The 26,962-nt window shown below is 36.2% G+C and overlaps 1 protein-coding gene across 2 annotated transcripts in view; it reads left to right on the top strand.

The window, feature by feature from the left end:
* The first annotated feature begins 719 nt into the window (after positions 1 to 719).
* The window catches only part of SRSF11 (serine and arginine rich splicing factor 11), a 41,355-nt gene continuing 15,112 nt past the window's right edge, over positions 720 to 26,962 (top strand). The window contains exons 1-9 of one of the 2 annotated variants that reach the window (XM_082834152.1): positions 720 to 1,135; positions 7,393 to 7,526; positions 11,294 to 11,403; positions 13,207 to 13,299; positions 14,097 to 14,146; positions 16,024 to 16,151; positions 17,905 to 17,986; positions 23,358 to 23,489; positions 25,895 to 25,984. In XM_082834152.1, coding sequence (XP_082690278.1) covers positions 936 to 1,135; positions 7,393 to 7,526; positions 11,294 to 11,403; positions 13,207 to 13,299; positions 14,097 to 14,146; positions 16,024 to 16,151; positions 17,905 to 17,986; positions 23,358 to 23,489; positions 25,895 to 25,984 — 1,019 coding nt within the window. In that variant the 5' untranslated portion in view covers positions 720 to 935. The remainder of the gene's footprint in view (positions 1,136 to 7,392; positions 7,527 to 11,293; positions 11,404 to 13,206; positions 13,300 to 14,096; positions 14,147 to 16,023; positions 16,152 to 17,904; positions 17,987 to 23,357; positions 23,490 to 25,894; positions 25,985 to 26,962) is intronic. The other variant, XM_082834151.1, reaches the window with a different exon arrangement.

Here is a 26,962-nt window from a genome sequence, read left to right as displayed (position 1 = left end):
AAAAATTAGGCAAGGATCTTTTTATGATCAAAAGCTTCAAAATTATTTTAAGCAAGAATATGCATGTAAAGCAGGTTTTTCTGTAGAAATTTTAGATCACATACTTGTACATATTTAGGTACTGTAAAATGTTCTTTAAAATGAATTTGTATCGCTTCTAGGCCTTTTGACCAAGATCAAGTGTAAAAGAGTGAATTTGTGAAATTAGCTTATAAAGCACTAGTGAGTGTAACATTAAAATATATTTTAAGATTTTAGTGGGAAAGCAAATTCGTCACAAATTCAGTGTTACAAAGATGTGTGTAAAGATTTAGAAAATTTTATAGTGGTAGGGAGGAAAATCTTGATAGCTAGGGTGTAAATTTCATTAGTAACTGGACAGATCTGTACAAGATACTCTGTACAAAGAAATAAATATCGTGGGCATTTTTAATAAGAATAGTTGCTAAAGTGTGCATGCAGTTTTTTGCCGGGGAGTGGAGGCTTGCTTTAAAAAAAAAAAAGTTAACGCCTTCCACTTTTCTTGTCTTTAAAAAAAAAAGGGAGCAGAGAGGGATGGAGATGACTCCTTTCACGAGACCGCGGGCCCTCGAGTTTCTCCTGCTGTGAGTGAGGCTTGCTGGGCCGGCACGGGGCGGAGCCGAGGGTGACGCGCCCTTGCGCCGCAAGGCATTGTGGGGAGCTCGGGCCGAGAGTAAGGTGGTTGGAACGAGGTGGGGGAGGCCGTTTGTTTTCTCGTGGTGTCGAGCTCGCGCGGCCTCTTCGTTCCCCGCGGCGACCGGCGGGGCGGAGAAACGGCGGCGACGGCAGCAGCGGCTGCAGCTTCGGACACCGTCCTGTCCCCTCTCCGGCGAACCGGTTCCTCTTCCCCCTCCCTCTCACTGTTTGTTGTGTGTTTGATGTGTTAAAGCAGGAGCGAGTACGCGAGCAGCGCCATGAGCAACACTACCATCGTCCCCAGCACTGCGGGCCCGGGCCCCAGCGGCGGGCCGGGGGGCGGCGGCGGCGGCGGCGGAGGCGGCGGCACCGAGGTAATCCAGGTGACTAATGTCTCCCCGAGCGCTAGCTCTGAGCAGATGCGGACCCTCTTCGGTTTCCTAGGGAAGATCGACGAACTGCGCCTCTTCCCGCCTGAGTGAGTATCGTCCACCATCACGGTTTTTGCTAACTCCTCCTCATCCTGGGCCTAACGCACAGCATTTCCTGCAGGCCCTTGTTCATGCTTCCCTGGGCTGGTCTGCTTTAGTTGAGGTTGGCTATTGCGTTTACTTATGCAAGCAATCTGTGCATTAGGCCTATTAATAATGCAGAGAGGCAGGGCCAGGGTTTTGGGGGATTAGGAGACGCTTCTAATCTTTTTTTTTTTCTTTTTCCTTAAATTGTGCCAGCGTGGTCGTTCTTTGGGCACTTAAATCAAGACAAACTGCCCACTGGATGTATTTTGTATATAGGTTAATTTCTTTATAAAAAACAAATGTTTTAATTCTTTGGAAAGTAACAAAAATATTCATCTCTGTTAATTTGATATTGAACTTTATAGGCTGTTGTTCACTTAATGCTAAATATTGTTCAGTGATTCTGACCCAGTGAACATAATTCAGAGTTAATACTCGTTTGGACAGTTAATTCAGTGAGCCTGAGTAGTTTTTAAAATGAGAGAATGAGTTATAGCTGAAACCTTGGGTTTTCCTTTGTTTAAATAATGTACATATTTATATTTCAGAATTGTTCTTCAGAAGGAATTCTGTAGAATGTTAAACTTTTTAATTTGGGGTATGTGGTTTTTGTTTTTATCCTGTCATTTCTTATTTGTATCACAAAAGTATTGAATGAGTGCAGTAATTGTAAAGAAAAAAATTAAGCTATGACAAAATGTGATAAATATTAGAGCAAAAATTTGAAATAATAAAACAGTCCAGTGCTCTTTGGGAAAAGTGAAAATTCAGATTTTACTGTCAGTGGGTACTCAGTACCTGCTGTACCGTAAGAGTTTTATGATGTCACTGAAGTTCTAAACAGGAAATTGGAATCCTCAAGGAAGCCACGGTTGTGGATGTAATAAACCGTTAACCTCTGTACACTTCTCAAATAATTAATGGAAGTTGATCATACTGCGGTATTTAAGTATTACTGTATTTCATCACTTTCTACTTGAAGTATTTTCAGATGATTATTGTTTGCAAGTGTTGTGTTGTCTTTAATTTTGAGGGAATATACATGTGGAGGGAGATTTCAGAGTAATCTACATGAAGTGTAGAAGTCTGGGAACAAACATGTTTTTGTTACAGTTATTTTGAACAGAAATTTGCTTTGACAATGAAGGACAAATAGCTTTCATAATAGAAACTTATAGATGTTTCGCTGTTATTTTCTCACAACATACCCTTTGTTAAATTATTAGTGAAATTAATAAACAGTAAAATGGCAGAAAATAAAAGTGACACATCTGATTATTATCGATGACTTGATTGTAATCATGTTGTTTCTCAAAGTATGTGAGATACTGGATTTATTTATGAAAAAATTATTTCTGGTCCAGCAGGTCATTAAGAACTTCTTCATAGGTGCTGACTGTAAAATGCTTTTATTTCGAAAGTGTTCTTTTTATGATACTTGTATAAAAAGATGACAAAGAAGTGTGGGAAGTTTACTGGATCTTTTACCTGGTCCATATCTTAGAGGGAGTCATGATGGAACGGAGTCTGGCTTTTGATATGTAGTCAAAGGAGTGGTTCCATTATAACCAGGAGAGTTTTGTGCACCAGGTAACATGATCTGGGGTGCTATGCATTAAGAGGATTCTTTCCCCTATATCGGGAGGAATAGATAAATATTGACACAGTTTTTCTCTTTGACTCCTTCATATATGCTCCCACATACAGATCATTTTCTCTTCTGAAAATGCATAAGGTAACAATATAGTGAATGTTACATTGCTAGTGGCCTTTCCAGTTTGAATAGTGTGAATGTAGATGCTTTAGTTCATTTTAACTTTGTTGTTTTTGTTGTTTTTTTAACTAAGCCTCAGTAGCTAATCTGACCTGCACAATTTGGAAATACTTTATTGACAATTTCTTTAAAGCTCACTACAGTTTTCAACAGTTTGCTGGGGATAATGTGCTATGGAATCCCTAGCAGTCTAAAAGGGGTTCATCATTCCAAAAATACTCCAAAAATTTACTCTTATTCGTAGAATAAGATTGAATTAACTCGGATCACTTAAAATTCTATTGATTGTAAACACATTTGGTGTTTGATTTTTTTTTTTTCTTTTAATGGGTATGTGTGTATTTCTCCCAAAAGGTATTCTTATCCACCTGGAACTCTTATCCTAGATATGCCTGTGACGGACTTGCTTTCTTTTGTTGCTCAAATGTCACCTAATCACACTATATAAAAATACAACACCCCTGCTCCCTGCCTTCTCTATTCATTTAACTGCTTTTTCTGTGTAGCACCATTCACCAACTTAGAAGTTTGACTTCCTCCCTCTTCTAGAATGAGATCCCTTGGGGTCATCAACATCACTCTAGGGGCATTTATTTTTTATTTTCTTTTTTTTTTGCGATACGCGGGCCCCTCACTGCTGTGGCCTCTCCCGCTGCGGAGCACAGGCTCCGGACGCTCAGGCTCAGCGGCCATGGCTCACGGGCCCAGCCGCTCCCCGGCATGTGGGATCTTTCCGGACCGGGGCATGAACCCGCGTTCCCTGCATCGGCAGGCGGACTCTCAACCACTGCGCCACCAGGGAAGCCCTCTAGGGGCATTTTTAAAGAACTTACATGACTGAGCCCCAACACATACCTGCTGAAACTAATTTCAGTTCTACATGCCTGTTTGGGGGGAAAATTCCTGGGATCTGGGATTATGCCAGACATTTCACTGACAACCTCCTCAAGAAGGTGTCTCCCTTTGTTTCATTATTGAACCTTCTATATCTTGGTTCCTTTAAGCCAGAAATTGCTGGCTTATAATTTCACCCAGTGATAATACAATCTTCACAGGAAATAGTATACTATCCCTCTCTTCAGTATGATAGCCCTACCTACAGCTATCTGAAAGCATGTCAGTGTTCCCTCATTCTTCCTTTTTAAAAGAAAAGGTTACTTTGATTCTGGTTTTTCTTAAAATGCATATTGAAAATTCAACATGGTTTGTCTTTTGTATGCTAAATGCTTTCCTATTTTATCTTGCTCAGTCCTTTCATATTCAGAATAAGAAGGTATTTTACCGTTTTACAAATGAGTGAACTGAAATTCACATGGGTTCTGTATACGCAAGCCCCTCTACTAGTGTCAGAACTATTATTCAAACCCCAATGTTTTGATTCTTTTTTGCCATTTGATCAGAATTTCCTTGATTTAGCCAAACAACTTGTGAGTGGAATCATTCTTTTACGCCTGGTAGGTATTCTTCAAATGTTTGATTTTAGTGGGATTTCAGAGTGGAGAATGTAACAGGAGTCTTTATCAGGTAATGATCCTTGAGATGCATATGCCAGTTATGCAGTAACTGAAGGCTACTTATAACACTGCAGATAAATTCATTACTAACTTTTCAGCACCAAAAAGAGATACTTTAATGATCATATAAGTAACTTAGTATAGTTAGGTAAGGGAAAGAACATAGTTTACCGTTTAAATTTTTTTAAATAAATGCAGCAGTTTACTGTTTCTTTAGAACTGAATAAGAGCACATGATGGAAAGGGCATATGAGGTCAACAGAGTTGTTAGCTTTGCCACACACTTGCTGTTTTGCAGGGTTTAGGAGATGCATTGTTTATAAGCTCAAAATTCTCTGCTCAGAAATGGGTAGCTCAGTATTAAGTTGGGGGTTGAAAGAACATCTGACCCAAACCAGCAGTTCTACTTTAGCAGGCACGAGTATAAGCTGCGGATCTTGTTAAGAATCAGAGCCTTCCCGTAAAAAAAAGGGATTCTCAGATTCAGTGGGTTTGAGATGGAGAAGAGTAATCTGAATTTTATGTGTGCATCCCAGAAGATTCTGAAAAAACCCTTAGAGGTCACTCTTAAGAAAGTAGAGACAATATCACCACCAGTCTTGCTCCTCAGTTCTTTTCAGCTGCACTGCCTCTTCTATATTAATTCTTTAAGATAAGGAGTAAAGACAGTCTTATTTGTAGCAGTGGTACTTGCACAAAATTCTAGGGTATGAAAATTAATTTCCAGTATCAATTCTTTATCTTAGCATCTCTTTTATTAATTTTAACTGAGGAAGTATGACAGTATACTTGTGGGACCAAATAGCAATGGTTTTAAACAAGACCATTTAAAGTGGAGAGAAATTAATTATTTGTCCTTCTGAGTTGTCTTACTGTGACTCTCTTTTCCGTGATACTTAAATTGTTTGTATTTTATCTTTACTTCACCACCACTTACAGGTTTGATATAGCCAACTAATGTTGCACAGACATGAGTGGGTAGAAAAAATGTGAATTATTTAAGATCGCCAAGTAAATGGAAATACATTGGGAGAATGTAGGCATACTTTCCTAATTTTTTTAAAAAAATTTTATTTATTTTTTTGGCTGTGTTGGGTCTCTGTTGCTGCGCACGGGTCTTCTCTAGTTGCGGCGAGCGGGGGCTACTCTTTGTTGCAGTGCACAGGCTTCTCATTGCGGTGGCTTCTCTTGTTGCGGAACACGGGCTCTAGGCGCCCAAGCTTCAGTAGTTATGACTCGCGGGCTCTAGAGCTCTAGAGCACAGGCTCAGCAGTTGTGGCGCACAGGCTTAGTTGCTCCGTGGCATGTGGGATCTTCCCCGGATCAGGGCTTGAACCCGTGTCCCCTGCATTGGCAGGTGGATTTTTAACCACTGCGCCACCAGGGAAGCCCCCTTATTTTTTTAAAAGAAGTGTTATGTTTATATTCTTTAAAAACCTAATATTTGATAGTCATTATCTTTTTCTTTTAGTTAAATGACAATAGATGGTATCAAAGAAATGGTAGAGGTCACTTTTTAAGAAATTTAAGTGCTCACTACCTGCCAAGACATTGTGTTAGATGTTAAGAACATAAAATGATAGCGTTTAAAGAGCTTTTTAATTTAGTGGTAAGAATGTGGATGTCAGGAAAGAAATACGAAGAGCTATATAGCTTTAGTACTAAAACTAATGAAACAGCATTCTTTTCAGTATACTGGGTGCAACATTGTTAATTTAGACCAGTGATGCTTTACACTGAAAAAACATTGTATCCTTTCAAAAACATTTTGCAGTAAACTTCTGTAGCAAGATGGTTTAAGTCCATTTTGATATCTGTGATACATACATTGACAGCTTTGCTTTGAACCCTGGATGCATATTAAAATTGTCAGGGAGAATTAAAGAAGGCAGCACTCAGTTCTTCATTCATCAGAGATCTTGATGTAATTGTAGTTCTGCAACCCCCCCAACTCCCGCCATGATTCTAATATAAACCAGGGATGACGTGATTACTACTGCCTTACGGTATTGATTTTCAAATAGCTTTTGGTTTGGTGTTAAGGCAACCCCTGCCTTTGTTTATTTAATCTTTCCCTTTCACAGAGAGTTTAGTGGCTGAAATTTAACCATCTTATATTTTTAAAAAACAGCAAAAACTCTGCTCTTTTTCTAATTTTATCTTTAAGCTACCATTGCTTGCACTGTAGCAACTTGTTTTTGTTTTATATAAGAACGCAATTGCCGAGGGGAGTGACACTTAGCTTACTGAAATTTTGCCTAATTGGGGGGCGGGGTGTAGTATTATTCCCATGTGTGCTTAATTTTCTTTTTCTCTGTGAAAGTGCTCTAGTGGGAGAGCCTTAACTATTTATAATGCCTGGGAGTTCTAATATGCTGTAGGTTTAGGAGGACAGGGCATTTAGTAGCAGATCAAGAAAACTCATTGTCAGATAGGTGTACTTTACCACAATATTCGTATGTCCCTAAAATGGAATGGTTTTGTTTTTTAACTCTGAAAAGTTAGCCATAATGAAAAAGTTTTGTTTTTAACTCTGAAAAGTTAGCTGTAATCAAAAGTTTTCTAAGCCAAAACTAATTTGTTACCTGTATTTTTAAATGGCTGGTATTGTTATTATGAAATAAATGTTGACATTTTTGTGACCTGTTCAAACTCTGAGACTTTATAGTTTCAAGCTGTTTGTAACTTGATGCATTGTAAATTTAAACAGTGATTGTTTTTGTCTAGGTGCAGTTTGCTACGGTCAGTTCTGTGGGTAGTACTTTATTGGAAATGTCACGTATTTTTGAACTGGTTAACTAATATGTGTGCAGTTATGTATTTTTATCTGCCTCTTTTACTTTTGGAATGCAAGTGTCATTTGTGAATCATTCATTTCTGTTTTAGCTGATATTTTTCTCTTCTTTTATGTTATCTGTTTATTTTTTAGTGATTCGCCTTTGCCAGTCTCATCCCGAGTCTGCTTTGTTAAGTTCCATGATCCGGACTCAGCAGTTGTGGCACAGCATCTGACAAACACTGTATTCGTTGACAGAGCTTTGATAGTCGTACCATATGCAGAAGGTTTGTGCTTTGTTTAACTACCTATGTGGGCATCCTATGATGACCATCTACCTCAGTGTAGTTTTAGAGTGAGCATTAGTAGCATGTTAAAAATCTAAGCTATTAACATTTTGAAACCCTTGTTATACTGTGGTCCGTATTTTTACTTGAAGGCTTTCTTTTTAACTTAAAAATTCAAAATCAGGTCTGTTTTTATAAGATATTTAACCTTTTGCATTATTTTAAAGTATTTTTAAGTTCATTAAAACCATATCCCTAATATCTACTTAGTTAATTTAATGTTGTTTTATGAAAATGTCCTGAAGGTGAACAGTTCACGCCATGCACATTTACACAGAAACCTTCAAATAAATGCATGATGTTGTTTCTGTTTTGAATAAATGTGACCAGGTTGGTTTTATTCCTTAGTGATTCCTCTTAGTGATTCTTCTCACTGATAACTTTAAAAAATATATCCCACATTGAATTTCAGTATACCAAGGGTCGCAATGATTTTGGTTTTTATGAAAGTTCAAGATTTCCTATAGCTTAGGTGCCAGATGGGCACTGGGTGTTTTGTTTTTATGCCAGATTTTCTTGTTCATTCTTGCTATATTTTCTAGAATATCTCTAAATAATAAATTCTTCTCTCTGTTATTTGTGTGTGTGATTTTTGTAGTGGAGAAGGCAAATGCAAAACTCTTCCAGATGACTGAAAAACAGTGGGTCCTCTGCAGCTACAGGGGATTCTAGACATTAACTAAAGGCCAGCAAGCACTCAAGTCCCCCAGGTGTTTTCCTGGTGTAACCATTTGTTAACTACATTTTTCTCTCTTTTTACATTTTAGGCTGTTAAAGTAATTTGGCAGAAAAATAATGAGCAGGGTTTTTGGATCTAAAAAAGCCACTGTGACAAGACAGCACTCTATTAATTCCATTTTGTAAAATTTTCTAAGACATATATTAGTTTGTTCCCAATGTACTGCTACTTTATTTGCTTTTTGGTAACTATAAATTTGAGTCAAAGAAGTCACTGAAATATGTTACAACTACTGGATTTTATTAACATATATGCTGACCGGGATATAAATGCTTTCCCCTTTCCTTAGTGAACTGGTCAGTGGAAGCAGAATCTTGATATTGTTAACTTTAGATGCTATCTTAGATCTTTGAATACCGATGTGAACATTTACACCATTCCTTGTAAAAGTTGTGAAATGTCTAGTCCTTAAAACTTAGAAAAATTGCCTCTGTGGTTTTCTAAAGAAATTAAATTGCATTCATAGTTGGGTTAAGGCATGCTATATAATAACAGTAAATCTATGTCCGTGATATTAAAGTGTATGAGCCCAATTCTAAGGTTTTAAAATATATATATGCTGATAAACTTATGAGTTAGTATGTTTTGATTAAGCATTTTCTTTTATATCAGTGTGCCTGTTGTAGGATAAGACTTATCACCAAGAGAAAATTTACAGAATTCAAATTTAGGATAAGTAAAATGTAGAACATAGCTTTTGGAACAAGGGTCAAATCATGTGAGTAATTTACAAAACATTAGTTAGCCTTTTAATTTAAAGAATTCTTATTGGCTAAGTATTATAGTTCCCAAGCCCTGAACATAATACAGTATATCATATAACTGGCTTTCATAAATATTTTTAGACCATAATAATTTTTCTGGATCTGTTTTGAAAGTGAAATATTTAGAGAGTACATATATAGAATTACAGAAATATTTAGTTCCAGAATCTATTAGTGTATTACTGTAATTTTTGGTATGGTATGCTGTATTAATGTTATGTCCACTAAATATCTGATGTACTCAATCCCTTTGTCACCATTCACCCTGGTTTTAGCTCTTAAGCTTTGGTGTTGGTTCTTGGTCAGTGTTTTAGAACAATAGACACAAAGTCTACGGTAAGGAATAGTCTTAACTGGTAAAACTGAGATAGCTGGATTTGGAAGGAACTCTTAATAGTAATGGATTTGGGGATTATTTAGGTTCCTTGGTTAATGTTTGTTTCTTTTGTCTGTTTCTTTTTCTTTCGTTTCTACACATTCATGCAGTATTTCATGGTTCTATCAAAGCAGCAGTAAAAAAAAATACTCTTGACGCATGAAAATTAACTGGTGAGGGGCCTCATTGCTATTTTTAAATTGTAGTTTTATTTTTAAATAGTCTTTTTTTAATCAGAGGATCAGATGCATGACTTTTTTTTTAATGGATGCAGATCTTCTATCAGGTGTCTCACAATAAATTCAAGAGGATTTTAGTTTGCCAGAAATGTTGCAAATGCACTAATTTTAGTAAGATGTTGATACTTAATATTATCCTCTTGAGACATAATTTTGCATGCAAAATTATCCCATAATCTTTGTAGGTTTGTTAATAATGATGCATTAATGCCCTATATCTAAATGATCTTCTCCCCCCCTCCCCCCTCCATAACTCTTGGTATCTAAATTGATGACAGCTCTGACACAAGCAAGATAACAGTGCTGTGTAGTATACATTTGTTTATATTATCGGCACTTCTCAGTTTAGGTGGAAGGAACCATTACCTTTATTTAACAGTGGTTTTTCTTTTTTGTTGTTGTGTTTTACAGTTCTTTTCCCTGGTTCAGCCTGAACTATATACCAGGCCCTGCTGAAAATACCACCCAACAGTTTTCTTCTGCAGCTTATCCAGTTTCTCTTAAGTGCCCTGTACATATTGTATGTTTTATGATGAGATGCAGTTTCTTAATATGTATTACAGAAATACTACTGGTATTTGCAAATATGTAGTTTAATTGTATTATTGAACTCTCATTTTGGGGGCTTGGGCACATTAACAGATTAATCCATCTGTATAGGGCTTTTGCTGTTGGATAGAATTTAAATTGTCTACATAAATATTTGTCTTAGGGCCCTTAGATTTTATCTGAATACACAGATTAGGCTTTAAAAACAGACATACATGTTGTTTTTGGCTTTAGGAGTTTGGCTAAGCTAGCTTTTCAACTGACACTATGTAGCAGCATTTTTGGTATGGTTAGCATGGCACATGTTGGAACATAAGGCATTTTACTGTACAGGTAAGGAATGTGCCATGTTGTTTTACTTATTCTCTCTCTCTTTCTCTCTCACTCACTCCCACACACACATCCTGTGTGTATTCAGAGACCTTCAGAAACATTCATTTTCATGAGTCAGCAAAAGCCCTACGCTTGATTCCAACAGAATATTTCCTTTACATACTTTTCTTCTCTTAATTTTTACAAAATTTGTATGGTAGGTGTAAAAGAAAATCATAGTAACTGTACCATATTATTAACCCCTAAATCAAACTTTTTTTGTCTTGTGTATCTTGATTTTTCTGTGTGCTTTATAGTGAAGCAGCCGACACGAGTCGTTGTTCATAAAACAGCTTTTGAAAGTTGAGAGCACACCCCTGGAGAACCGACTGTGCTTGCTTACGTTTGGTTCATGACTTAAAAATCGAGTACAGGTGATGAAATCTTGGCAGTGTTAACAAAAAAGTAGTGTGTATTGTGCTATTTTTTTTTTACTCTAGAAACTTAACCATTTGTAGAGAAAAAGGATACAGATTTTCACACATTGAAGTTTCATTCTGACATAAAATTAATGATAAATAATCATAGAAATCAAGCTTTATATTTTAGCGAACATAAATACTTTCAACAAACTCAGGTGGTGTATCAGGGAGACATTTTCTGGGTGTTTTTGTGTGTTTTCTGTCTTGCAAAAGAGTGTGTTCTAATGCATGGATGTTTCTCTGCAGGAGTTATTCCTGATGAGACTAAGGCTTTGTCTCTGTTGGCACCAGCTAACGCAGTGGCAGGTCTTCTGCCTGGTGGTGGACTCCTGCCTACTCCTAACCCACTTACCCAGGTATTAGTTCTGTTGAATTCTTAAAGAATGGAAATATATTTGTGCTTTTTGAGTGCTGTTGTGATTCTGGTTCGTATACTGTTACCGCGTGGTCAGAGCATTGTAGAAGGCTGTATGTAGTATTGTATTGTAATCAAAAATATTAAAGTGGTAGTTTGCGTTTTAAGAACATTCTGAGAATTGTAAATATCTTGTATCGTTTTGTCACTGGCTCTCAAAATAGCCCGTAAGTCAGGAGGCATAAGATTTCTGTTACACATGTTGTTTAAAATAGTATGTTCATTTGAACTACAAAAGAAAATTAAGGTGAAGTTCAGACTTTTTTTTTTTTCTTCATGCGCTGTTATCTTGCTCTTGGGCTTTAAATTAAGTAGGTGGCTTAAAATAAAGATGAATTCAAAGATCTGGGTAATTTGTAGATGCCTTTGATGTACAAAATTGTGTATTCACTAAACCATTTTTATAATAGTACAGTTGAACCTCGAACAACATGAGTTTGAACTGTTTGGTCCATTTATATATCTATATATAAATATAAGGATTTTTTTCTACTAATACATATTATAGTACTGCATGATCCAAGTATGTGGACCAGCAGATATGGAGGGCTCACTGTAAAGTTACAGGTGTATTTTTGACTGCATGAGGAGTCAGCACCCCTAGCCCCCATGTTGTTCAAGGATCAACTGTATTAACAGTGTTTTAACTCAGTAAACAGTTACAGTGCAGGAAGTTTGGTAACTTATTTTTACTAAATAATAATGAAACTAGGAGAAATTTCAGCACAGTGCTTGTAGAGAAGGTCAGCGGCCTCCAAAGTTATAAGATTTTGCATGGTTTGTGTGCATTAAACTGACTAATCAGAATTATGTCAGGCAGGAGACAGAACCATACCGTAATTCGAAGGAGAAAAGTTTTAGTATAAGGAATTACTAATTAGTAACAGGAGATTACTAAGGGAACTCTAATGAGTACCAGAATCGCAGGTATAGGAAGCAACCTCTACTTGTAAGCTAAGGAAGAAAACACAAGAAAGAAACACATGTAGGTGAGGGGGCGCATCTTCCCCCTCAAGGCTAAGATTCAGACCTCCTTCAAAAAGTTAGATACAGTAGAAAGTTCTCTGGAGTACCACGGAACTTGCTAGGAAGCTGCCTAAGAGGATGGCACTGAGGTGAAGGCCACTGAGTGTCCCATGTGGCACTGCAATAAGAATCAGAAAGGAGACAAAGGAACTATAAAGAATCCCTTCCACAGTCAGTGCCCTTCCAGCTCCCCCTAAAGGTATTTCCAGCTCCCCCTAAAAGTAAAGCTTAACATCGTGCCAGCTGTCAAAGGAGAAATGCTTATAAGGGTGCTGCCTTCAGTATCACGCAGTAGGACAACAAACAATGGATTTGGAGCTAAGAAGCAGTAAATATTTATAAATGGCACAAGAATGTGTGAAAATCTTTGCATTTTTTCTAAATTCTGATTTTAGAGATAAATGTGCTGTGATGAGTGAAAAATGAGGCCATCATGTTATAGCAGGGGTAGGCAAGCTATAGCTCTTGGGCCAGACCCCCATTATCTGTTAATTTTTATTGGAACACAATTATGGCCACTTATTTATGTATTGTCTCTGACTGTTTTTGATCTACAACGGCATAGTTAAGTAGTTGCACCGGAGTCCGCACAGCCTACAGACTTAAACTAGTTATTATCTGGCCTTTAGAGGAAATAAAAGTTGACGCACTCCCCCAACCCCCACAGTATAAGAAACAGAAACAAGATTTTAAATAAATAAAATTTGAAATTTCACAGATTGGCGCTGTTCCATTGGCTGCTTTGGGAGCTCCTACTCTTGATCCTGCCCTTGCTGCACTTGGGCTTCCTGGAGCAAACTTGAACTCTCAGGTATAACTTAATACCCTTCAACTCTGAACTCATTTTTGTAATTAAAAAAATTACTTCATTAAATGTTACTTTGCATTTCAAGAGCAGGAGGTAACTGACTGTTATATATTGTAGTAATTTTTTCTTATGTAAACTTGTTAATGAGAGATTTAAAAGGTCACTGCATTATTGGTCCCTTGCCCATCAAAGAATTTCTCATTGGATAAAGTTCAAAGTAGATGAGTTTCACAGGAAGCCAACACCACATCAGTATGTTATGAAGTCAAAATAAAGTCATGAAATGATAGGAATGTGTGTTCATAATTTATTCTCTTGTCATCTACTCACTTGGAAATTTTTGTTTTCCCTCATTGCGATTTGGCTAAACTTTTTCCTGAAGTCCTTTATGGAATTCTTTTGATTATTATACTGACTAAGCACTTTGAGTTTTGTTTTACATGTTTGCTTAAAATGTTACTTTCCCTTAGAAAGTCTTAAAATAAGGAGGAGGTAATTATTCTGTAAAATCTGGACTGTTCAGCTTCATAATTTCATAATTTACCTGATAAAGCAGCTCTGGGTATCCAGTACTACAGTCTCTAATGTCACCTGTTTACTTTTTTAATGTTGTGACTAGAAAACTTAATATGACATATTTGGCTGGCATTATATTTCTATTGGTCATTGTTGTGCTTGGGATATGTTAGTTTCTGTAGGTTTGCCAGATTGTTCTAGGACATTTCAACATACTAAAAAAATTAAAATAGTAATCATTTATTGTTCTGTGTGTTCTCATTGCTATTTTTTTGTTTTTCCAGTCTCTTGCAGCAGATCAGTTGCTGAAACTTATGAGTACTGTTGATCCCAAGTAAGGATTTTTTTCTTCTGTTCCCATTGGTGATAGAGATATACTAATATCTAGAGAACAGGTATTTTATTTTTGATAGCTAAAAGAAAGTTTTCTCAAGGCATGCAATATGTAATCCTGTTTTCTAGAAACAAGGAGAAAAAATCCAGAGGTAAGCCCATCTATAAAGGGTTTTGTTTTGGAATAATTATTGGTCTTTGAAAATCATTGTAAATAGGTTAAACCAGGATGACAAGTAAAGAGCTAAGTGTTGTCTTTAGTTGATTCATTTAAAAAATTACACTGATTACTACTATACTCAGAAAGGGAGACACTATTTAACTATAGTAAAGCATGTGCATCCAACTAAAGGAAGTACAGAGGTGCTATGGGAACTTATTACAAGGAGGAGAACTTAGTTCAAAGATCAGAGAGGCTAAGCCCTAGGGCAAGGGTCCCCAACCCCCAGGCTGCGGCCCATACCGGTCCACAGCAGCCTGTTAGGAACCGGGCCGCACAGCAGGAGGTGAGTGGCAGGTGAGCGAGTGAAGCTTCATCTGCTGCTCCCCATCACTCGCATTACGCCTGGACCATCCCCACACACACACATACCCCTGTCCGTACATGGAAAAATTGTCTTCCACAGAACTGGTCCCTGGGGCCAGGAAGGTTGGGGACCACTGCCCTAGGGGATGAGTAAGAGGAAGACAGAAGTGAGGGAAACACTAGCCCAGAGTAAAGGAGTAATACATGTCACATAATAATAGTCAACATCTTTTTAGGGGCTTTGAAAAGTTTTCTTCATGCTGTAACTTATATTTCCTACTTGATATATCACAAATTCACGAGATATTTTCATTGGTAGTTTCTTAGTATATCAAATCTGAGCTTAATGCTTCTTCTTAACTTGGTGAAAGTCACTGTCAATAAGTGGGAGAGCATGTGGGGGAGGCAGGACAGACTCATTTGATTATAGTAGTTAGTGGCATTTTTTTCTTAAAAATTACCAGATAAAATCCAAGTGTCTACCACCCTGCTTATAAAAATATCACTAACACAGTTTTTAGGGGCTTCCCTGGTGGTGCAGTGGTTGAGAGTCTGCCTGCCAATGCAGGGGACACTGGTTCGAGCCCCGGTCTGGGAGGATCCCACATGCCGCAGAGCGGCTGGGCCCATGAGCCATGGCCGCTGAGCCTGCATGTCCGGAGCCTGTGCTCCGCAATGGGAGAGGCCACAACAGTGAGAGGCCCGCCTACTGCAAAAAAAACCAAACAAACAAACACTAATACAGTTTCTAAAAACTCCCTGTGTACTCATTCTTGTTTACCTTTCCCACTCTACCCACAAATAACTACCAGCCTCAACTTGGTGTCTACAGTATTTTTTTACTTTTATAAACCCTTAAGGTGTATCTTTAGCCTTTCCATTCAGGAATTTCGTAAGTAATTTTGGTGTGCCATTGGCTTCTGCCTCAGTTTCTCCCCATCTGCAAACTTAAAAGTAATTATCTTCCCCAACAAAATTATGATTTAGAAAGTTTTTAAATCATATTAAGGAAGATTCTGTTAATCAAAAATCTTTAGCATCAGCATATTCCCATGTACTAACATTTGCCAAAATGTGTATAGAAAGTTCATGGATGTTGAGCAAAATTAAATAATTTTTTTTTTCTTATTCCACATATCTCTGAGTCTTTTAAAATGCAGGTGCCATTGTAAATATCCAAAGCTTACTATACTATATATATATATTACATATAATTTTATCAAAATTGTGGAGTTCCCCCCCCCTTTTTTTCAAGGAGTATCTTACTAAAATGAAAATAGGAACATGTGTTTATTTGAAATGCTGTTGTACATTTTTAAATATTTCAGATGCAATTCTTGGTTCTGTTCCAGGTTGAATCATGTAGCTGCTGGTCTTGTTTCACCAAGTCTGAAATCAGATACCTCTAGTAAAGAAATAGAGGAAGCCATGAAGAGAGTACGAGAAGCACAGTCCCTAATTTCTGCTGCTATAGAACCAGGTAAAATAGGTTTATGCAATTATGTTTGGAAATTAGTTGAATAATACTTCAGTCATTTTTTTAAATTTTATTTCCCATATTTTGATAAAAGATCATTTAGTGCAGTGATTCTCATTTGGGAGTGGGTGGGTGGTATGGGTAAGAGTTGTTACCCAGGCATATTTGGAAATATCTGGAGACACTTAGTTGTCATGCTGGTACCAGCTGCATCCGGTAGGCAGAGGGCCAGGGGTATACTAAACATCCTACAGTGTACAAGCACCTCCCACTCGCTAAACAAAGAATTCCTCATTCGGAAACATTAGTGCCTAGGATTACCTAATGCTTCGTGTGATATTTTGGTGGTTTTTAATTTATAAGGTTTTTTTTTTTTTGGTGGTTTTTTAATCATTTATGTTTGCATAAGTTGGGGTAGCCTAATTGATTTCAGTCTTTTATTTGACCAAGAAAACCTACTAAAGATCTTCTGTTTATGCCATTTGTTTAAAGAAAAGCAAATGTATTATTCTTTGCAGATTGTCTTTTTGAGATGAAATGAATGGTTGTCCCATTGTTTTCCTGCATGTATTTTGATCTTTGGTCCTGATTTTTTTTTTTCCCATTAAAAACAATGTTTTATTTATTTTTTCACTCTATTTCTTAATAAATGGGATGGTTTTTATTATATATAGTATTAGGCAAATAATTGTTAAGTATAATGGATAAATTAATACCAGATGCTTTATGTGTATTATCTCATTTAATCAACAAATTATTAAACAATTAGCCCAAGGTCACATGGCAAGCAGTAGGAAATTTTGATAGACAACTGGACCTGTACGACTCCAAAGCCAGAACACCATTTCTGTTTTCATTGAAAACTCATAACTGAAATGACTAAAATTGGTTTCTTTATGAATTTTTTTTTTGCCCCAAGATTTTTGTTAATTTATTAATAATGACATTCACAATAAATTGAATCCTATTAATGAAATGATCTAAATGTAAAAGAGGAACTCAGTCTCACTTTGATAGTCCATATACGAAGAATGCAATGGCTGGATTTCTCTTTCATTATATCCTAAGTTAAAGGAGTAAGTTAAGGAGTTTATGTGTTATTTTAAAACTAGGAAATGATGACAGATGTTTCTAGCTCTGCTCTCTGCACTTACACAGTTGAAAATGAGTGAGGAAGAAGAAGGACAGACAGATTAAAAAAAGAGCTAGATTAGTAAAATCCAGTTCTGTCCCAGCAGTATAGTGAAAAGAGTTAATGAATGAGACACTTCTTAGGAAAGGAGCATAGAGCTAAGTGATGAATGAAAGAAGGAACATTTTGCTGGACCAACAATTTTAAATGTTTATATTTTTATTGTAAACGTATTTTTTAAACATATTTTACACTTAAGTACTGGTTGGGGAGATGCTATTAATACATAAACATGTAAAGATTAGTGTTTTAATCTGGGTGAATGGTAGCTATATTTGGGGAAGTAGAACCTAGGAATGGAAAAAGGGACTCATGATTTAGAAATCTCTAAAGGGTAAAGAATGAGAAAGGTAATGATTTTCATAGATTGTTTTATGGATGACACTTGACAGCCTCCTAAGTCTGGCAAATGAAATAGTCAAAGGAACCTTTAGCTGCCTGAATTTAAGAATTTTGTATTAAAGCTGAAAATTAAGGTAATAAATTCTAAGAATAACTCCTGAATGGGAATAATCTTCCTGCTTGACGATGTCTAAAGCCAAATTCCTTTTCTTTTAAATCCAGATAAGAAGGAAGAAAAACGAAGGCACTCGAGATCAAGATCACGTTCTAGGAGGAGGAGGACTCCCTCATCTTCTAGGCACAGGTTATTAGATTGATTGCTTTTTGGTAGTAAGTTGTAGCTTAGACAAAGATAATTTCTCTATCACATCTGCTTATCTCTTAACCTAATTAGCTCCTGGTTAAAGTGGTTTTGGTAACTACTGCTATTAGCAGAGTATGAGAATAAGTGTTCACACATATATAAATGGAGAAAAGACATGGATGATTGATACTTTAAAACCCCCAAAAATCCAGGCTTAGGAGGAAGCCACTGGGATTTGAGCACTAAAATGAATTAGTACTATGGAAAGAACACTGGACTTGAAACTTTTAACTTGAATTCTAGTTCTGACTTTTCACCGGACTCCTGAGAGTTTGAACATGGAATGTCATCATGCAGCCTGCAGATTACCATCTAAAGCTTGAATATTTGCAGATGACAACTTCTTACCTTTTATGAGATTGTTCTTTGTATTATTGGACAAACCACATGATAGTACCAATTATTCTTTATCCTACCTAGAGTAAGACTAGGCAATTTAAAAGGACCAGTGTATTTTCTTTTTCACATGACATTCCTGTATAAGTTTGTAAGGGTCTCTCTAGCCCAGTGGCTCTCAAACTTGCTGGTATTAAGACCTCTATACTTGTAGAAAATTTGAGTACTCCGATGAGCTTTTGTTTATGTGGGTTATATCTATCAGTGTTGGCCGTAATAAAATTTGAAACCATCATCTGAAATAACAGTAGTAAACCCATTTGTGTTAACTTAGTTTTGAAACAAAACTTTTCCAGAAAAATTTAAAGAATCGCTTTGTTTTAAATCTTTGCAAATCTCTTTAACCTTTGGCTTACTAGAAGACGTGTACAGGATTCTGCATTCAACTTATTGCAATATATTTTAGTTAATATATGTAGAAAATCTTACACAAATATATAGTGAGAAGAGGGAAAAGTAATTTTATAGTCTTTTCAGGTAATTGGGAATAGTATTTTTTGATATAATACCAGACTTAACAAGAGTACTTTCTTAAAAGGTAGTAGTAATATGGAATCTGAAACCGTAATAGTGAACCTTTTATATTTTGCTACTTTAAAATCTGTTGATCTTTCTTACACCTTGATGGATCTTTTTCCCAGGCATGCTTTTGTACAGTTATGCATTGGTGGTTTGGAAAATGATTGATTTATTGCATTATGCAAGTTTTCAAATGTTGACACATTTTGTTACACAAGATCAAAAAAATGACTTGGTAATATCGCCACACATCTCATCGGTAAACCCTTTTAAAGTGTTAGGAAGCTGTCAAGTTCACAATGGTGTGTTCAGGTTTTCCAAAATTTAATTTTCTCTTGAAAGCTCAAATTTTATTATTGGCAACAAATTTGTTTTCCTTGAAATGATAAACCTTACTCATTTTCCATGAAAGTGTTCTACCAAATACCCAAGTCTGAACAACCATGGTTTGTCACTTGTTCTTTCAGGTAAAGATGATGTTTCATGGCAAAAGCAATTAGGTGAGCTCACACTCAATCACACAGGTGTCTTCCTTGACACAGTCATTGAACTATAAAGTATCAGAAGTGATTTATGCATACTGCCCATTTTGTTGCACAGAATATTGCTGAAGGGACTAGATTTAATATTACTAGTCAATAATATTACTCTAATATTACTCAAGGGACTAGATTTAATAAATTTAATAGTTTTTACTGGCTTTATCAAAGACATCCTTAGGCAGGGTTTCTTTTTTTTTTCTTTCTTTTTACTGCAAGTGCATACTACAAATGCCAGTGAAGAATACAGTAGATAATAGGGAGGTTCAGTTGCCACTACCTTGATTTGTAATAAGGAGATGCCAGCACTTGTACACCACCATTGCTTTTGCACTATTAGTGCAAATGTCACAGTGGAAAAGGCAAAAAATATCTTGTTATTATTTTGGAAAAAAAAAAATTGATGGACCCCATAACATTGTTCAGTCATTTCTTAGACTGTGTCTTAGTCCATTCGGCTGCTATAACAATACCATAGACTGGGTGGCTTATAAACATTAGAAATTTACTTCTCACAGTGTTGGAAGCTGGGAAGTTCAAGATCAAGGTGTCAGCAAATTTGGTGTCTGGTGAGGACCTGCTTCCTCATTTATAGTTTGCTGTCTCTTCACTGTGTCCTCACATAGGGGAATGGACCAAGGGGTCTTCTGAGACTTCTTTCATATGGGCATTAATCCTATTCATGAAAGCTGCACCTTCATAACGTAGTCACCTCCCAAAGGCCGCTACCTCATAATGTCATAACATTGGGTATTCGGTTTTGCATAAGAATTTTGGGAGGACACAAACATTCAGTCTGTAGCAGAATGTTACAGGGTAGTTTTGTCTGGTGTGTCTGTCACCCAGCCCATCTCATTCTTAAAGATGTCTTTCAAAAACCAAATCTAGAACATGTCACAGCTCTATGAAACCTTAGAAGCTCCTTATTGTCTTAATAAGTTGACACATAAAACCTTAGAATGGTGTTCAAGGATCTTTACTATTCATCTTGGTTTAATCTTTCTACACTTGTCAATTGCCACTCCAGAATAGCTAACCTCATTATTATATTTGTTATGGTGATCTGTGATTAGTGATCTTTGATGTTGTTACTATTGCAAAAAGATTACGGCTCACTGAAAGCTCAGGTGATGTTTAGCAATCTTTAGCCACGTTTTTAATTAAATTACGTACACTGTTTTTTAGACATAATGCTATTGCACACTTCACAGACTACAGTATAGTATAAACATAACTTTTATATGCACTGGGAAACCAGAAATTCATTGTGACTCACTTTTTTGTGATACTAAGTTTATTGCAGTGATCTGGGAACAAACTCATAGTATCTCTGAGCTGTGCCTGTACTTAGAATCCTAACCTTCCAGAACTGGTGCTCTCATAGCTTAGTTTAACAATTAAAAAGACTTAAAAAGGAGAACCTGTATCTTTTTCCTTTGTACATAACAGGGACATGCTAAGGCTTTCAAATACTAATTTTAATTATGACCAATGGGAAATAACAGTGAAACATTTATTTCCCTGAGCAAAGTGCTTTTGAACACTTGTAGTAATGCCTCATAACAGAAAGATAAAGATTATGAGTTGTTGTATTTTTAGCATCTTGGTATATAAAATGACCATTACGTTCAATAAGCTTTTTACGTATTTAGATACATAATACGATAATTTTTATTTTTCTAATTTTTAAAAGCTTATGTAAACTGTGTTGAAGTGGCTCTGCAGTGCAATGCTGTTGAAAAATAACTGTTTCAGCACCTTATAATAAATTGATTGATGTAATACCTCTGCTTATTAGACTTTTTAAAGTATTTTATATATTTTTTTTAATTATTAAAAGTTAGGTTTAAATAGTCATATGTGACTAGTGGCTACTGTATTGAACAACTCAGTTCTACCTTTACACAGACTTAGTTAAGTTTCAACTAATAATACAACAATTTTTTTTCTTTTGTAAGTGACTTCTTTTTTCCATGAAAAGTAAGAAAAAATATGGAACGCTTCACGAATTTGCGTGTCATCCTTGCGCAGGGGCCGTGCTAATCTTTATCGTTCCAATTTTAGTATATGTGCTGCCGAAGCGAGCACTATCTTATATTATTAATCACTTTGTTTAGAAGGAAACCTACAACAATGTACTTACGATTTTTTCCTGCAACTATGTTTTTTTCTATATACATTAGAGGTAGGATAAATGTGTAACCGTTTTGCTAAGATGATTGTTGACTTAAATTTTTGTTAAAGCCAGAATTCTCAAAATATGAATAATACTTAATTCTAATAGCATCAATTTTGGTTTTCCAGAATTTTAAAAAATTCTTAATAAGAAAGTGATGGTTCTGATATTTTATAGGGTCAATATTTCACTCAAAATATATTAGTAGTACCGTTTACTAGTCAGACACTGTAGTCGTTGCTCAAGGGTACAGTGGTATAGACATATATACCACTTGTCCTTATGGAGCTTAGAAAAAGGTAGGTAAGCATTACATGAAAATTTCCTAGGATATAGACATGTTATTGAGAGGGATTGCTTTAGTAGATAGTTTCAAATATGGTCAAAAGTAAGAAATGAGCAAAATATAAAGTTATTGAATTCGATGAGACACTGCTACTGATGGGTTTTGAAACAGCTGCTCTAGAGAATGATGGCAATACTATGTTAGCACATTAGTAAGAGAAGAGGGAGTCAGTATATAATATATGTGTCTACAGTAAGGCACTGAGCTGGGCTTTATAATTTCAACTATTCTGTGATGGAGGTGCTGTTTTTCTTTGCTGAAGTAATAGGCTCAGAGAGGTTAAATAATGAATGCTCTCAGTTAACTGGCTTATAAATGAGATTTGAACACATATCTTCTACATTACGAAAATGTCCGTCCTTTGGCACTTTGAAAATGTAAAAGCAAAAAGTTTAAATTGTATTTGAAGTTTTCCATGAAAAGAGGTTGAATGGTCCACTAGAAATTAAATGACCAAGTCTAAGCAAAGAACTGCAATTTATTTTCATTATTCTTAAAATAGAAAGGAATAAAATAGGAAGGAGGATCAAAGAACATCAAAAGGTTAATTGCACTTAACCTTTTAGAGAAAGTATGGGGAGCAGGGTGGTATGCAGTAGGCACAGGGAGAAACATCTCTTACGTGGCAGGAAAGAGATGATGATGTAATGTTGAGGACACTTAAGAGTAGAAAAGGCAGTTTGTACTGAGTTGTATATATCTGTATCATGCTTGCATTACTTGGATTTCTCTTAAACTGCAAATCGAAGAAGTGGAATATATTTCAGAGAACAATAACTGGAAATCATAGAAGGCAACACACTATATGGTTTCCATTTTTAAAATGGGAATAATAATGGTACATACTTTATTAGGTTTATTATGAGGGTAAATGACTTAGTATTTGTAAAGCATGTAGTGGGCATAAATAAGTATTCAATAAGTAGTAAATGGGTTTAACTTGCAATAGTGAGGAATCAAATAAGGTGTACTTGCAAAAATGCTATGTAATTGTGAAATGATGCAAATGAGTCAGATATTTTTTGTTTTTCTTCATTCTCTAGCAGTATTTTTAAGTTTGGAGTTGTAGTTTCAATGGGCAAAGTAGGATTGGTTTGACAGGTTGAGCAAAAGATTAAAAGGTGAGGAATTCCAGGGGTTAAAAGGTATTTACTAATTTCTAGGATATCAAAGATGTTGTTGTGTAGAGTAAATAAATAATGGCAGGAAATTACCCTCACTGATGGCTAGTCCACATGTCTGAATCTTTTGTCTGATGCTTATATGAAATAGTCAGAAACAGAGCTAGTCTTTTTCCATTTACATACATGTGTTTGCTTCCTTTTACATTATAAGGCGGTCAAGAAGCAGATCAAGAAGGCGATCACATTCTAAGTCAAGGAGTAGACGACGATCCAAAAGTCCAAGACGGAGAAGATCTCATTCCAGAGAGAGGGGTAGAAGGTCAAGGAGCACATCAAAAAACAGGTACAGTAAAAAAAACTATTAACAAACACTGAGTGGGAAGACAAATTTTAGAGTTCCCAACACCCCCAAATATTGCTGCTTTAATGACAAGAGGTTATGATAGGAGATGGGAAGAAACTGTTGGAGGAGGCTGACATTGTTTTCTTGTGCTCCTTCATAAACTTGAGATTTCTATTTACAGCTGAAGGCCTAGATAAAATTTCTTTGTAGTAAAAATTCTTAGCTGTTTCTACTGCCTTTTTTCATTTCCTCTTTTCTATTCAACCATTACTAAGGATGTAGTGTTACCAGCCACATCTCTTGGTATGCCAAAGAGTTTATGGCAGACAATCATGCCTTCCTAATTCATCTTTATATACCTCATTGTGAGCACCTTTGTAAATATGAATTCAGTATTGCTATATTCCAGAGACTGAACCATACTTAACAGGCTTATCCCATGGTTTGGGGACCAGTAGAGAATTAAAGTGAGGATTCATTAAAAAACAGACATCCCCACCTTAACATTGTATTTCAACTTAAACATGCATTCAATAATTTGTTTTTTCATGTAGGGCCACACTGTTTGAAATTAGGCCTAGTCTTGAATAATACATACCAAATCACTTTCTTTTCATTTAAACCACCTTTAAAAGTGTTGAGAACTCTGTTACTTGGAAATATCTTGATTTTTCCCCCCATTTTTAGTTGTCACACAATACAATTTCACAACACTTAATTTTTAACAAATGTCCTTTATCTCTTTCTAAAATATTTGCCTTAATTTTCTAGAAGCAGCCCTATATTTTATACTACTTTACCCATTTATATATTTAATTATGTAATTAAAATAGTAAGGATAACAGGGAGGGGGCAACAAAATTTATTCTTGGTAAGCATATAACTCAAGTGGGGACAGAGGTTCTGGGATAGCTTTACTGAGTGTTCAGCCTCTAACGAGGCTTTTACTCATGTTTTACAGTTAGTCATCTTTTAATTCAATCAGTCAAACAAACAAGCTTACTTAATGAAATATCTCTTATACAAAGCAATTAGGCATTCCTTCCTTCAAGGAACTTTCTTTATACTAGGAGAGAGGTGAATGTAATTACAAAGGAAGGGACATTGTTAGGGATGTCGGAAGAGATTTATTGAGAGGTGACTCTTGAGTATTGAATTCTGATAGATTTGACTGGACTCGGGGGGCATGGTTTCAGGTAGAGAATGTTTACAAAGTTAGCATGAATTCTTGAAATAGCAAGTATTTTGGTATAGAAGGGCCAGGAAATGAGGTCAGGAAAGTTAAGGAGACAGATCACCATAGAAGGCTTTTTTGTTCACACTAAGGAGTTTGCGGCTGATCCAGGAGGCAACAGGAATGAATTGAAAAGTGATGAGCAGGGAATTAATATTTTCAAGTTTGTACTTCGAAAGATTTCTGATAGGGGGTATAGCATCAATTTGTGGAAACCATGACTGGGGCCCCTTAAGGGACTATTAAAGTAATCTAGGAATTCGATGATAAAGACTTGAATGAATAGAGAGGATAACTAATGGAGCAGGATGAGCAAAGATGGGAGGGAATGAAGCACAGGATATAGGGTGGGACTAGCCTAGAACAACCGAAGAGATACTTTAATCTCTAAAACTGTAGAACAGTTGAACATAGGTGTGTGTTTATAAGGATATGAGGGACATATATATATTATAAATATGTATATATTTTACCTTTTGCCTAGAATCTTGGGGTGAAAAAATGCTGTGGGGAATAAAAGTAAACGTAGAAGAATCTGTAGAAAGATTTTAGAGTTGAGGCCTGGTTGTAGTACCACTCCATTTTGATGTTTTTTTTCTAAAAGCATTGAATAGCCCAGAATATATAGCAGCTGGGAAAAAGTTACAAGGTTGGCTTCATCCATGAAGAGGTTACATCGGGTGTGTGCTTTGAAAGAAAAACTTACAATAGCGATGGGGTTTTGGCCTGTCAGTAGAGGATTTAGAGCCAGGGTCGGTTGGGAAACTGCTACTTACTTAGCTGAGAGAAAAACAAAGTGTTGAAGAGCCTACAGAAAATTATTTAAACTATTACCGTTTATCGCCAGACACACTAAGAAACTGGCCAACATCCTTGTTTTCTTGCCACATACTCTGCTTTGCTCTTGGAGAGAAGTTTTATGTGGAATACCAGGAAAATAGGATTTTTAAAATTTGTTTACCACAAATATGCCGCTTGAGTTACTATTATTTTTAAGTTTGTAAGTTTGTATAATAACATTAAGTTTGTATAATAAAAGTTTGTAAGTTTGTATAATAACATTAAAGAATAACATTAGATTTCACTGTACATCTGTTTTTATTTGTAGTTTGATAGAAATATATATTAGTTGAACCTTCCAATACATTCATAAATTGTTTTCATTTATTAGAGACAAAAAGAAAGAAGACAAAGAAAAGAAACGTTCCAAAACACCACCAAAAAGTTACAGCACAGCCAGACGTTCCAGAAGTGCAAGCAGGTAGGGTGGCATTATGAATTCTCGGCATTTTTTTAAGCGTTCATTTTTTATTTTTATTTTTTTACATCTTTATTGGAGTATAATTGCTTTACAATGGTGTGTTAGTTTCTGCTTTATAACAAAGTGAATCAGTTATACATATACATATGTCCCCATATCTCTTCCCTCCCACCCTCCCTATCCCACCCCTCTAGGTGGTCACAAAGCACCGAGCTGATCTCCCTGTGCTATGCGGCTGCTTCCCACTAGCTATCTATTTTACGTTTGGTGGTGTATATATGTCCATGCCACTCTCTCACTTTGTCACAGCTTACCCTTCCCCCTCCCCATATCCTCAAGTCCATTCTCTACTAGGTCTGTGTCTTTATTCCTGTCTTACCCCTAGGTTCTTCATGACATTTTTTTTTCTTAAATTCCATATATATGTATTAGCATACGGTATTTGTCTTTCTCTTTCTGACTTAACTTCACTCTGTATGACAGACTCTAGGTCCATCCACCTCACTACGAATAACTCAATTTCATTTCTTTTATGGCTGAGTAATATTCCATTGTACATATGTGCCAAATCTTCTTTATCCATTCATCCGATGATGGGCACTTAGGTTGTTTCCATCTCCGGGCTATTGTAAATAGAGCTGCAATGAACATTTTGGTACATGACTCTGTTTGAATTTTGGTTTTCTCAGGGTATATGCCCAGTAGTGGGATTTCTCGGTCATATGGTAGTTCTATTTGTAGTTTTTTAAGGAACCTCCATACTGTTCTCCATAATGGCTGAAGCAATTCACATTCCCACCAGCAGTGCAAGAGTGTTCCCTTTTCTCCACACCCTCTCCAGAATTTATTGTTTCTAGATTTTTTGATGATGGCCATTCTGACTGGTGTGAGATGATATCTCATTGTAGTTTTGATTTGCATTTCTCTAATGATTAATGATGTTGACCATTCTTTCATGTGTTTGTTGGCAGTCTGTAT

The sequence above is a fragment of the Leucopleurus acutus genome (assembly GCF_964270905.1).
Source record: "Leucopleurus acutus genome assembly, chromosome: 2".
Lineage (NCBI taxonomy): Eukaryota > Metazoa > Chordata > Mammalia > Artiodactyla > Delphinidae > Leucopleurus > Leucopleurus acutus.
The sequence above is the reverse complement of the archived record's forward strand: the minus strand, read 5'-3'. Positions and strand labels throughout refer to the sequence as shown.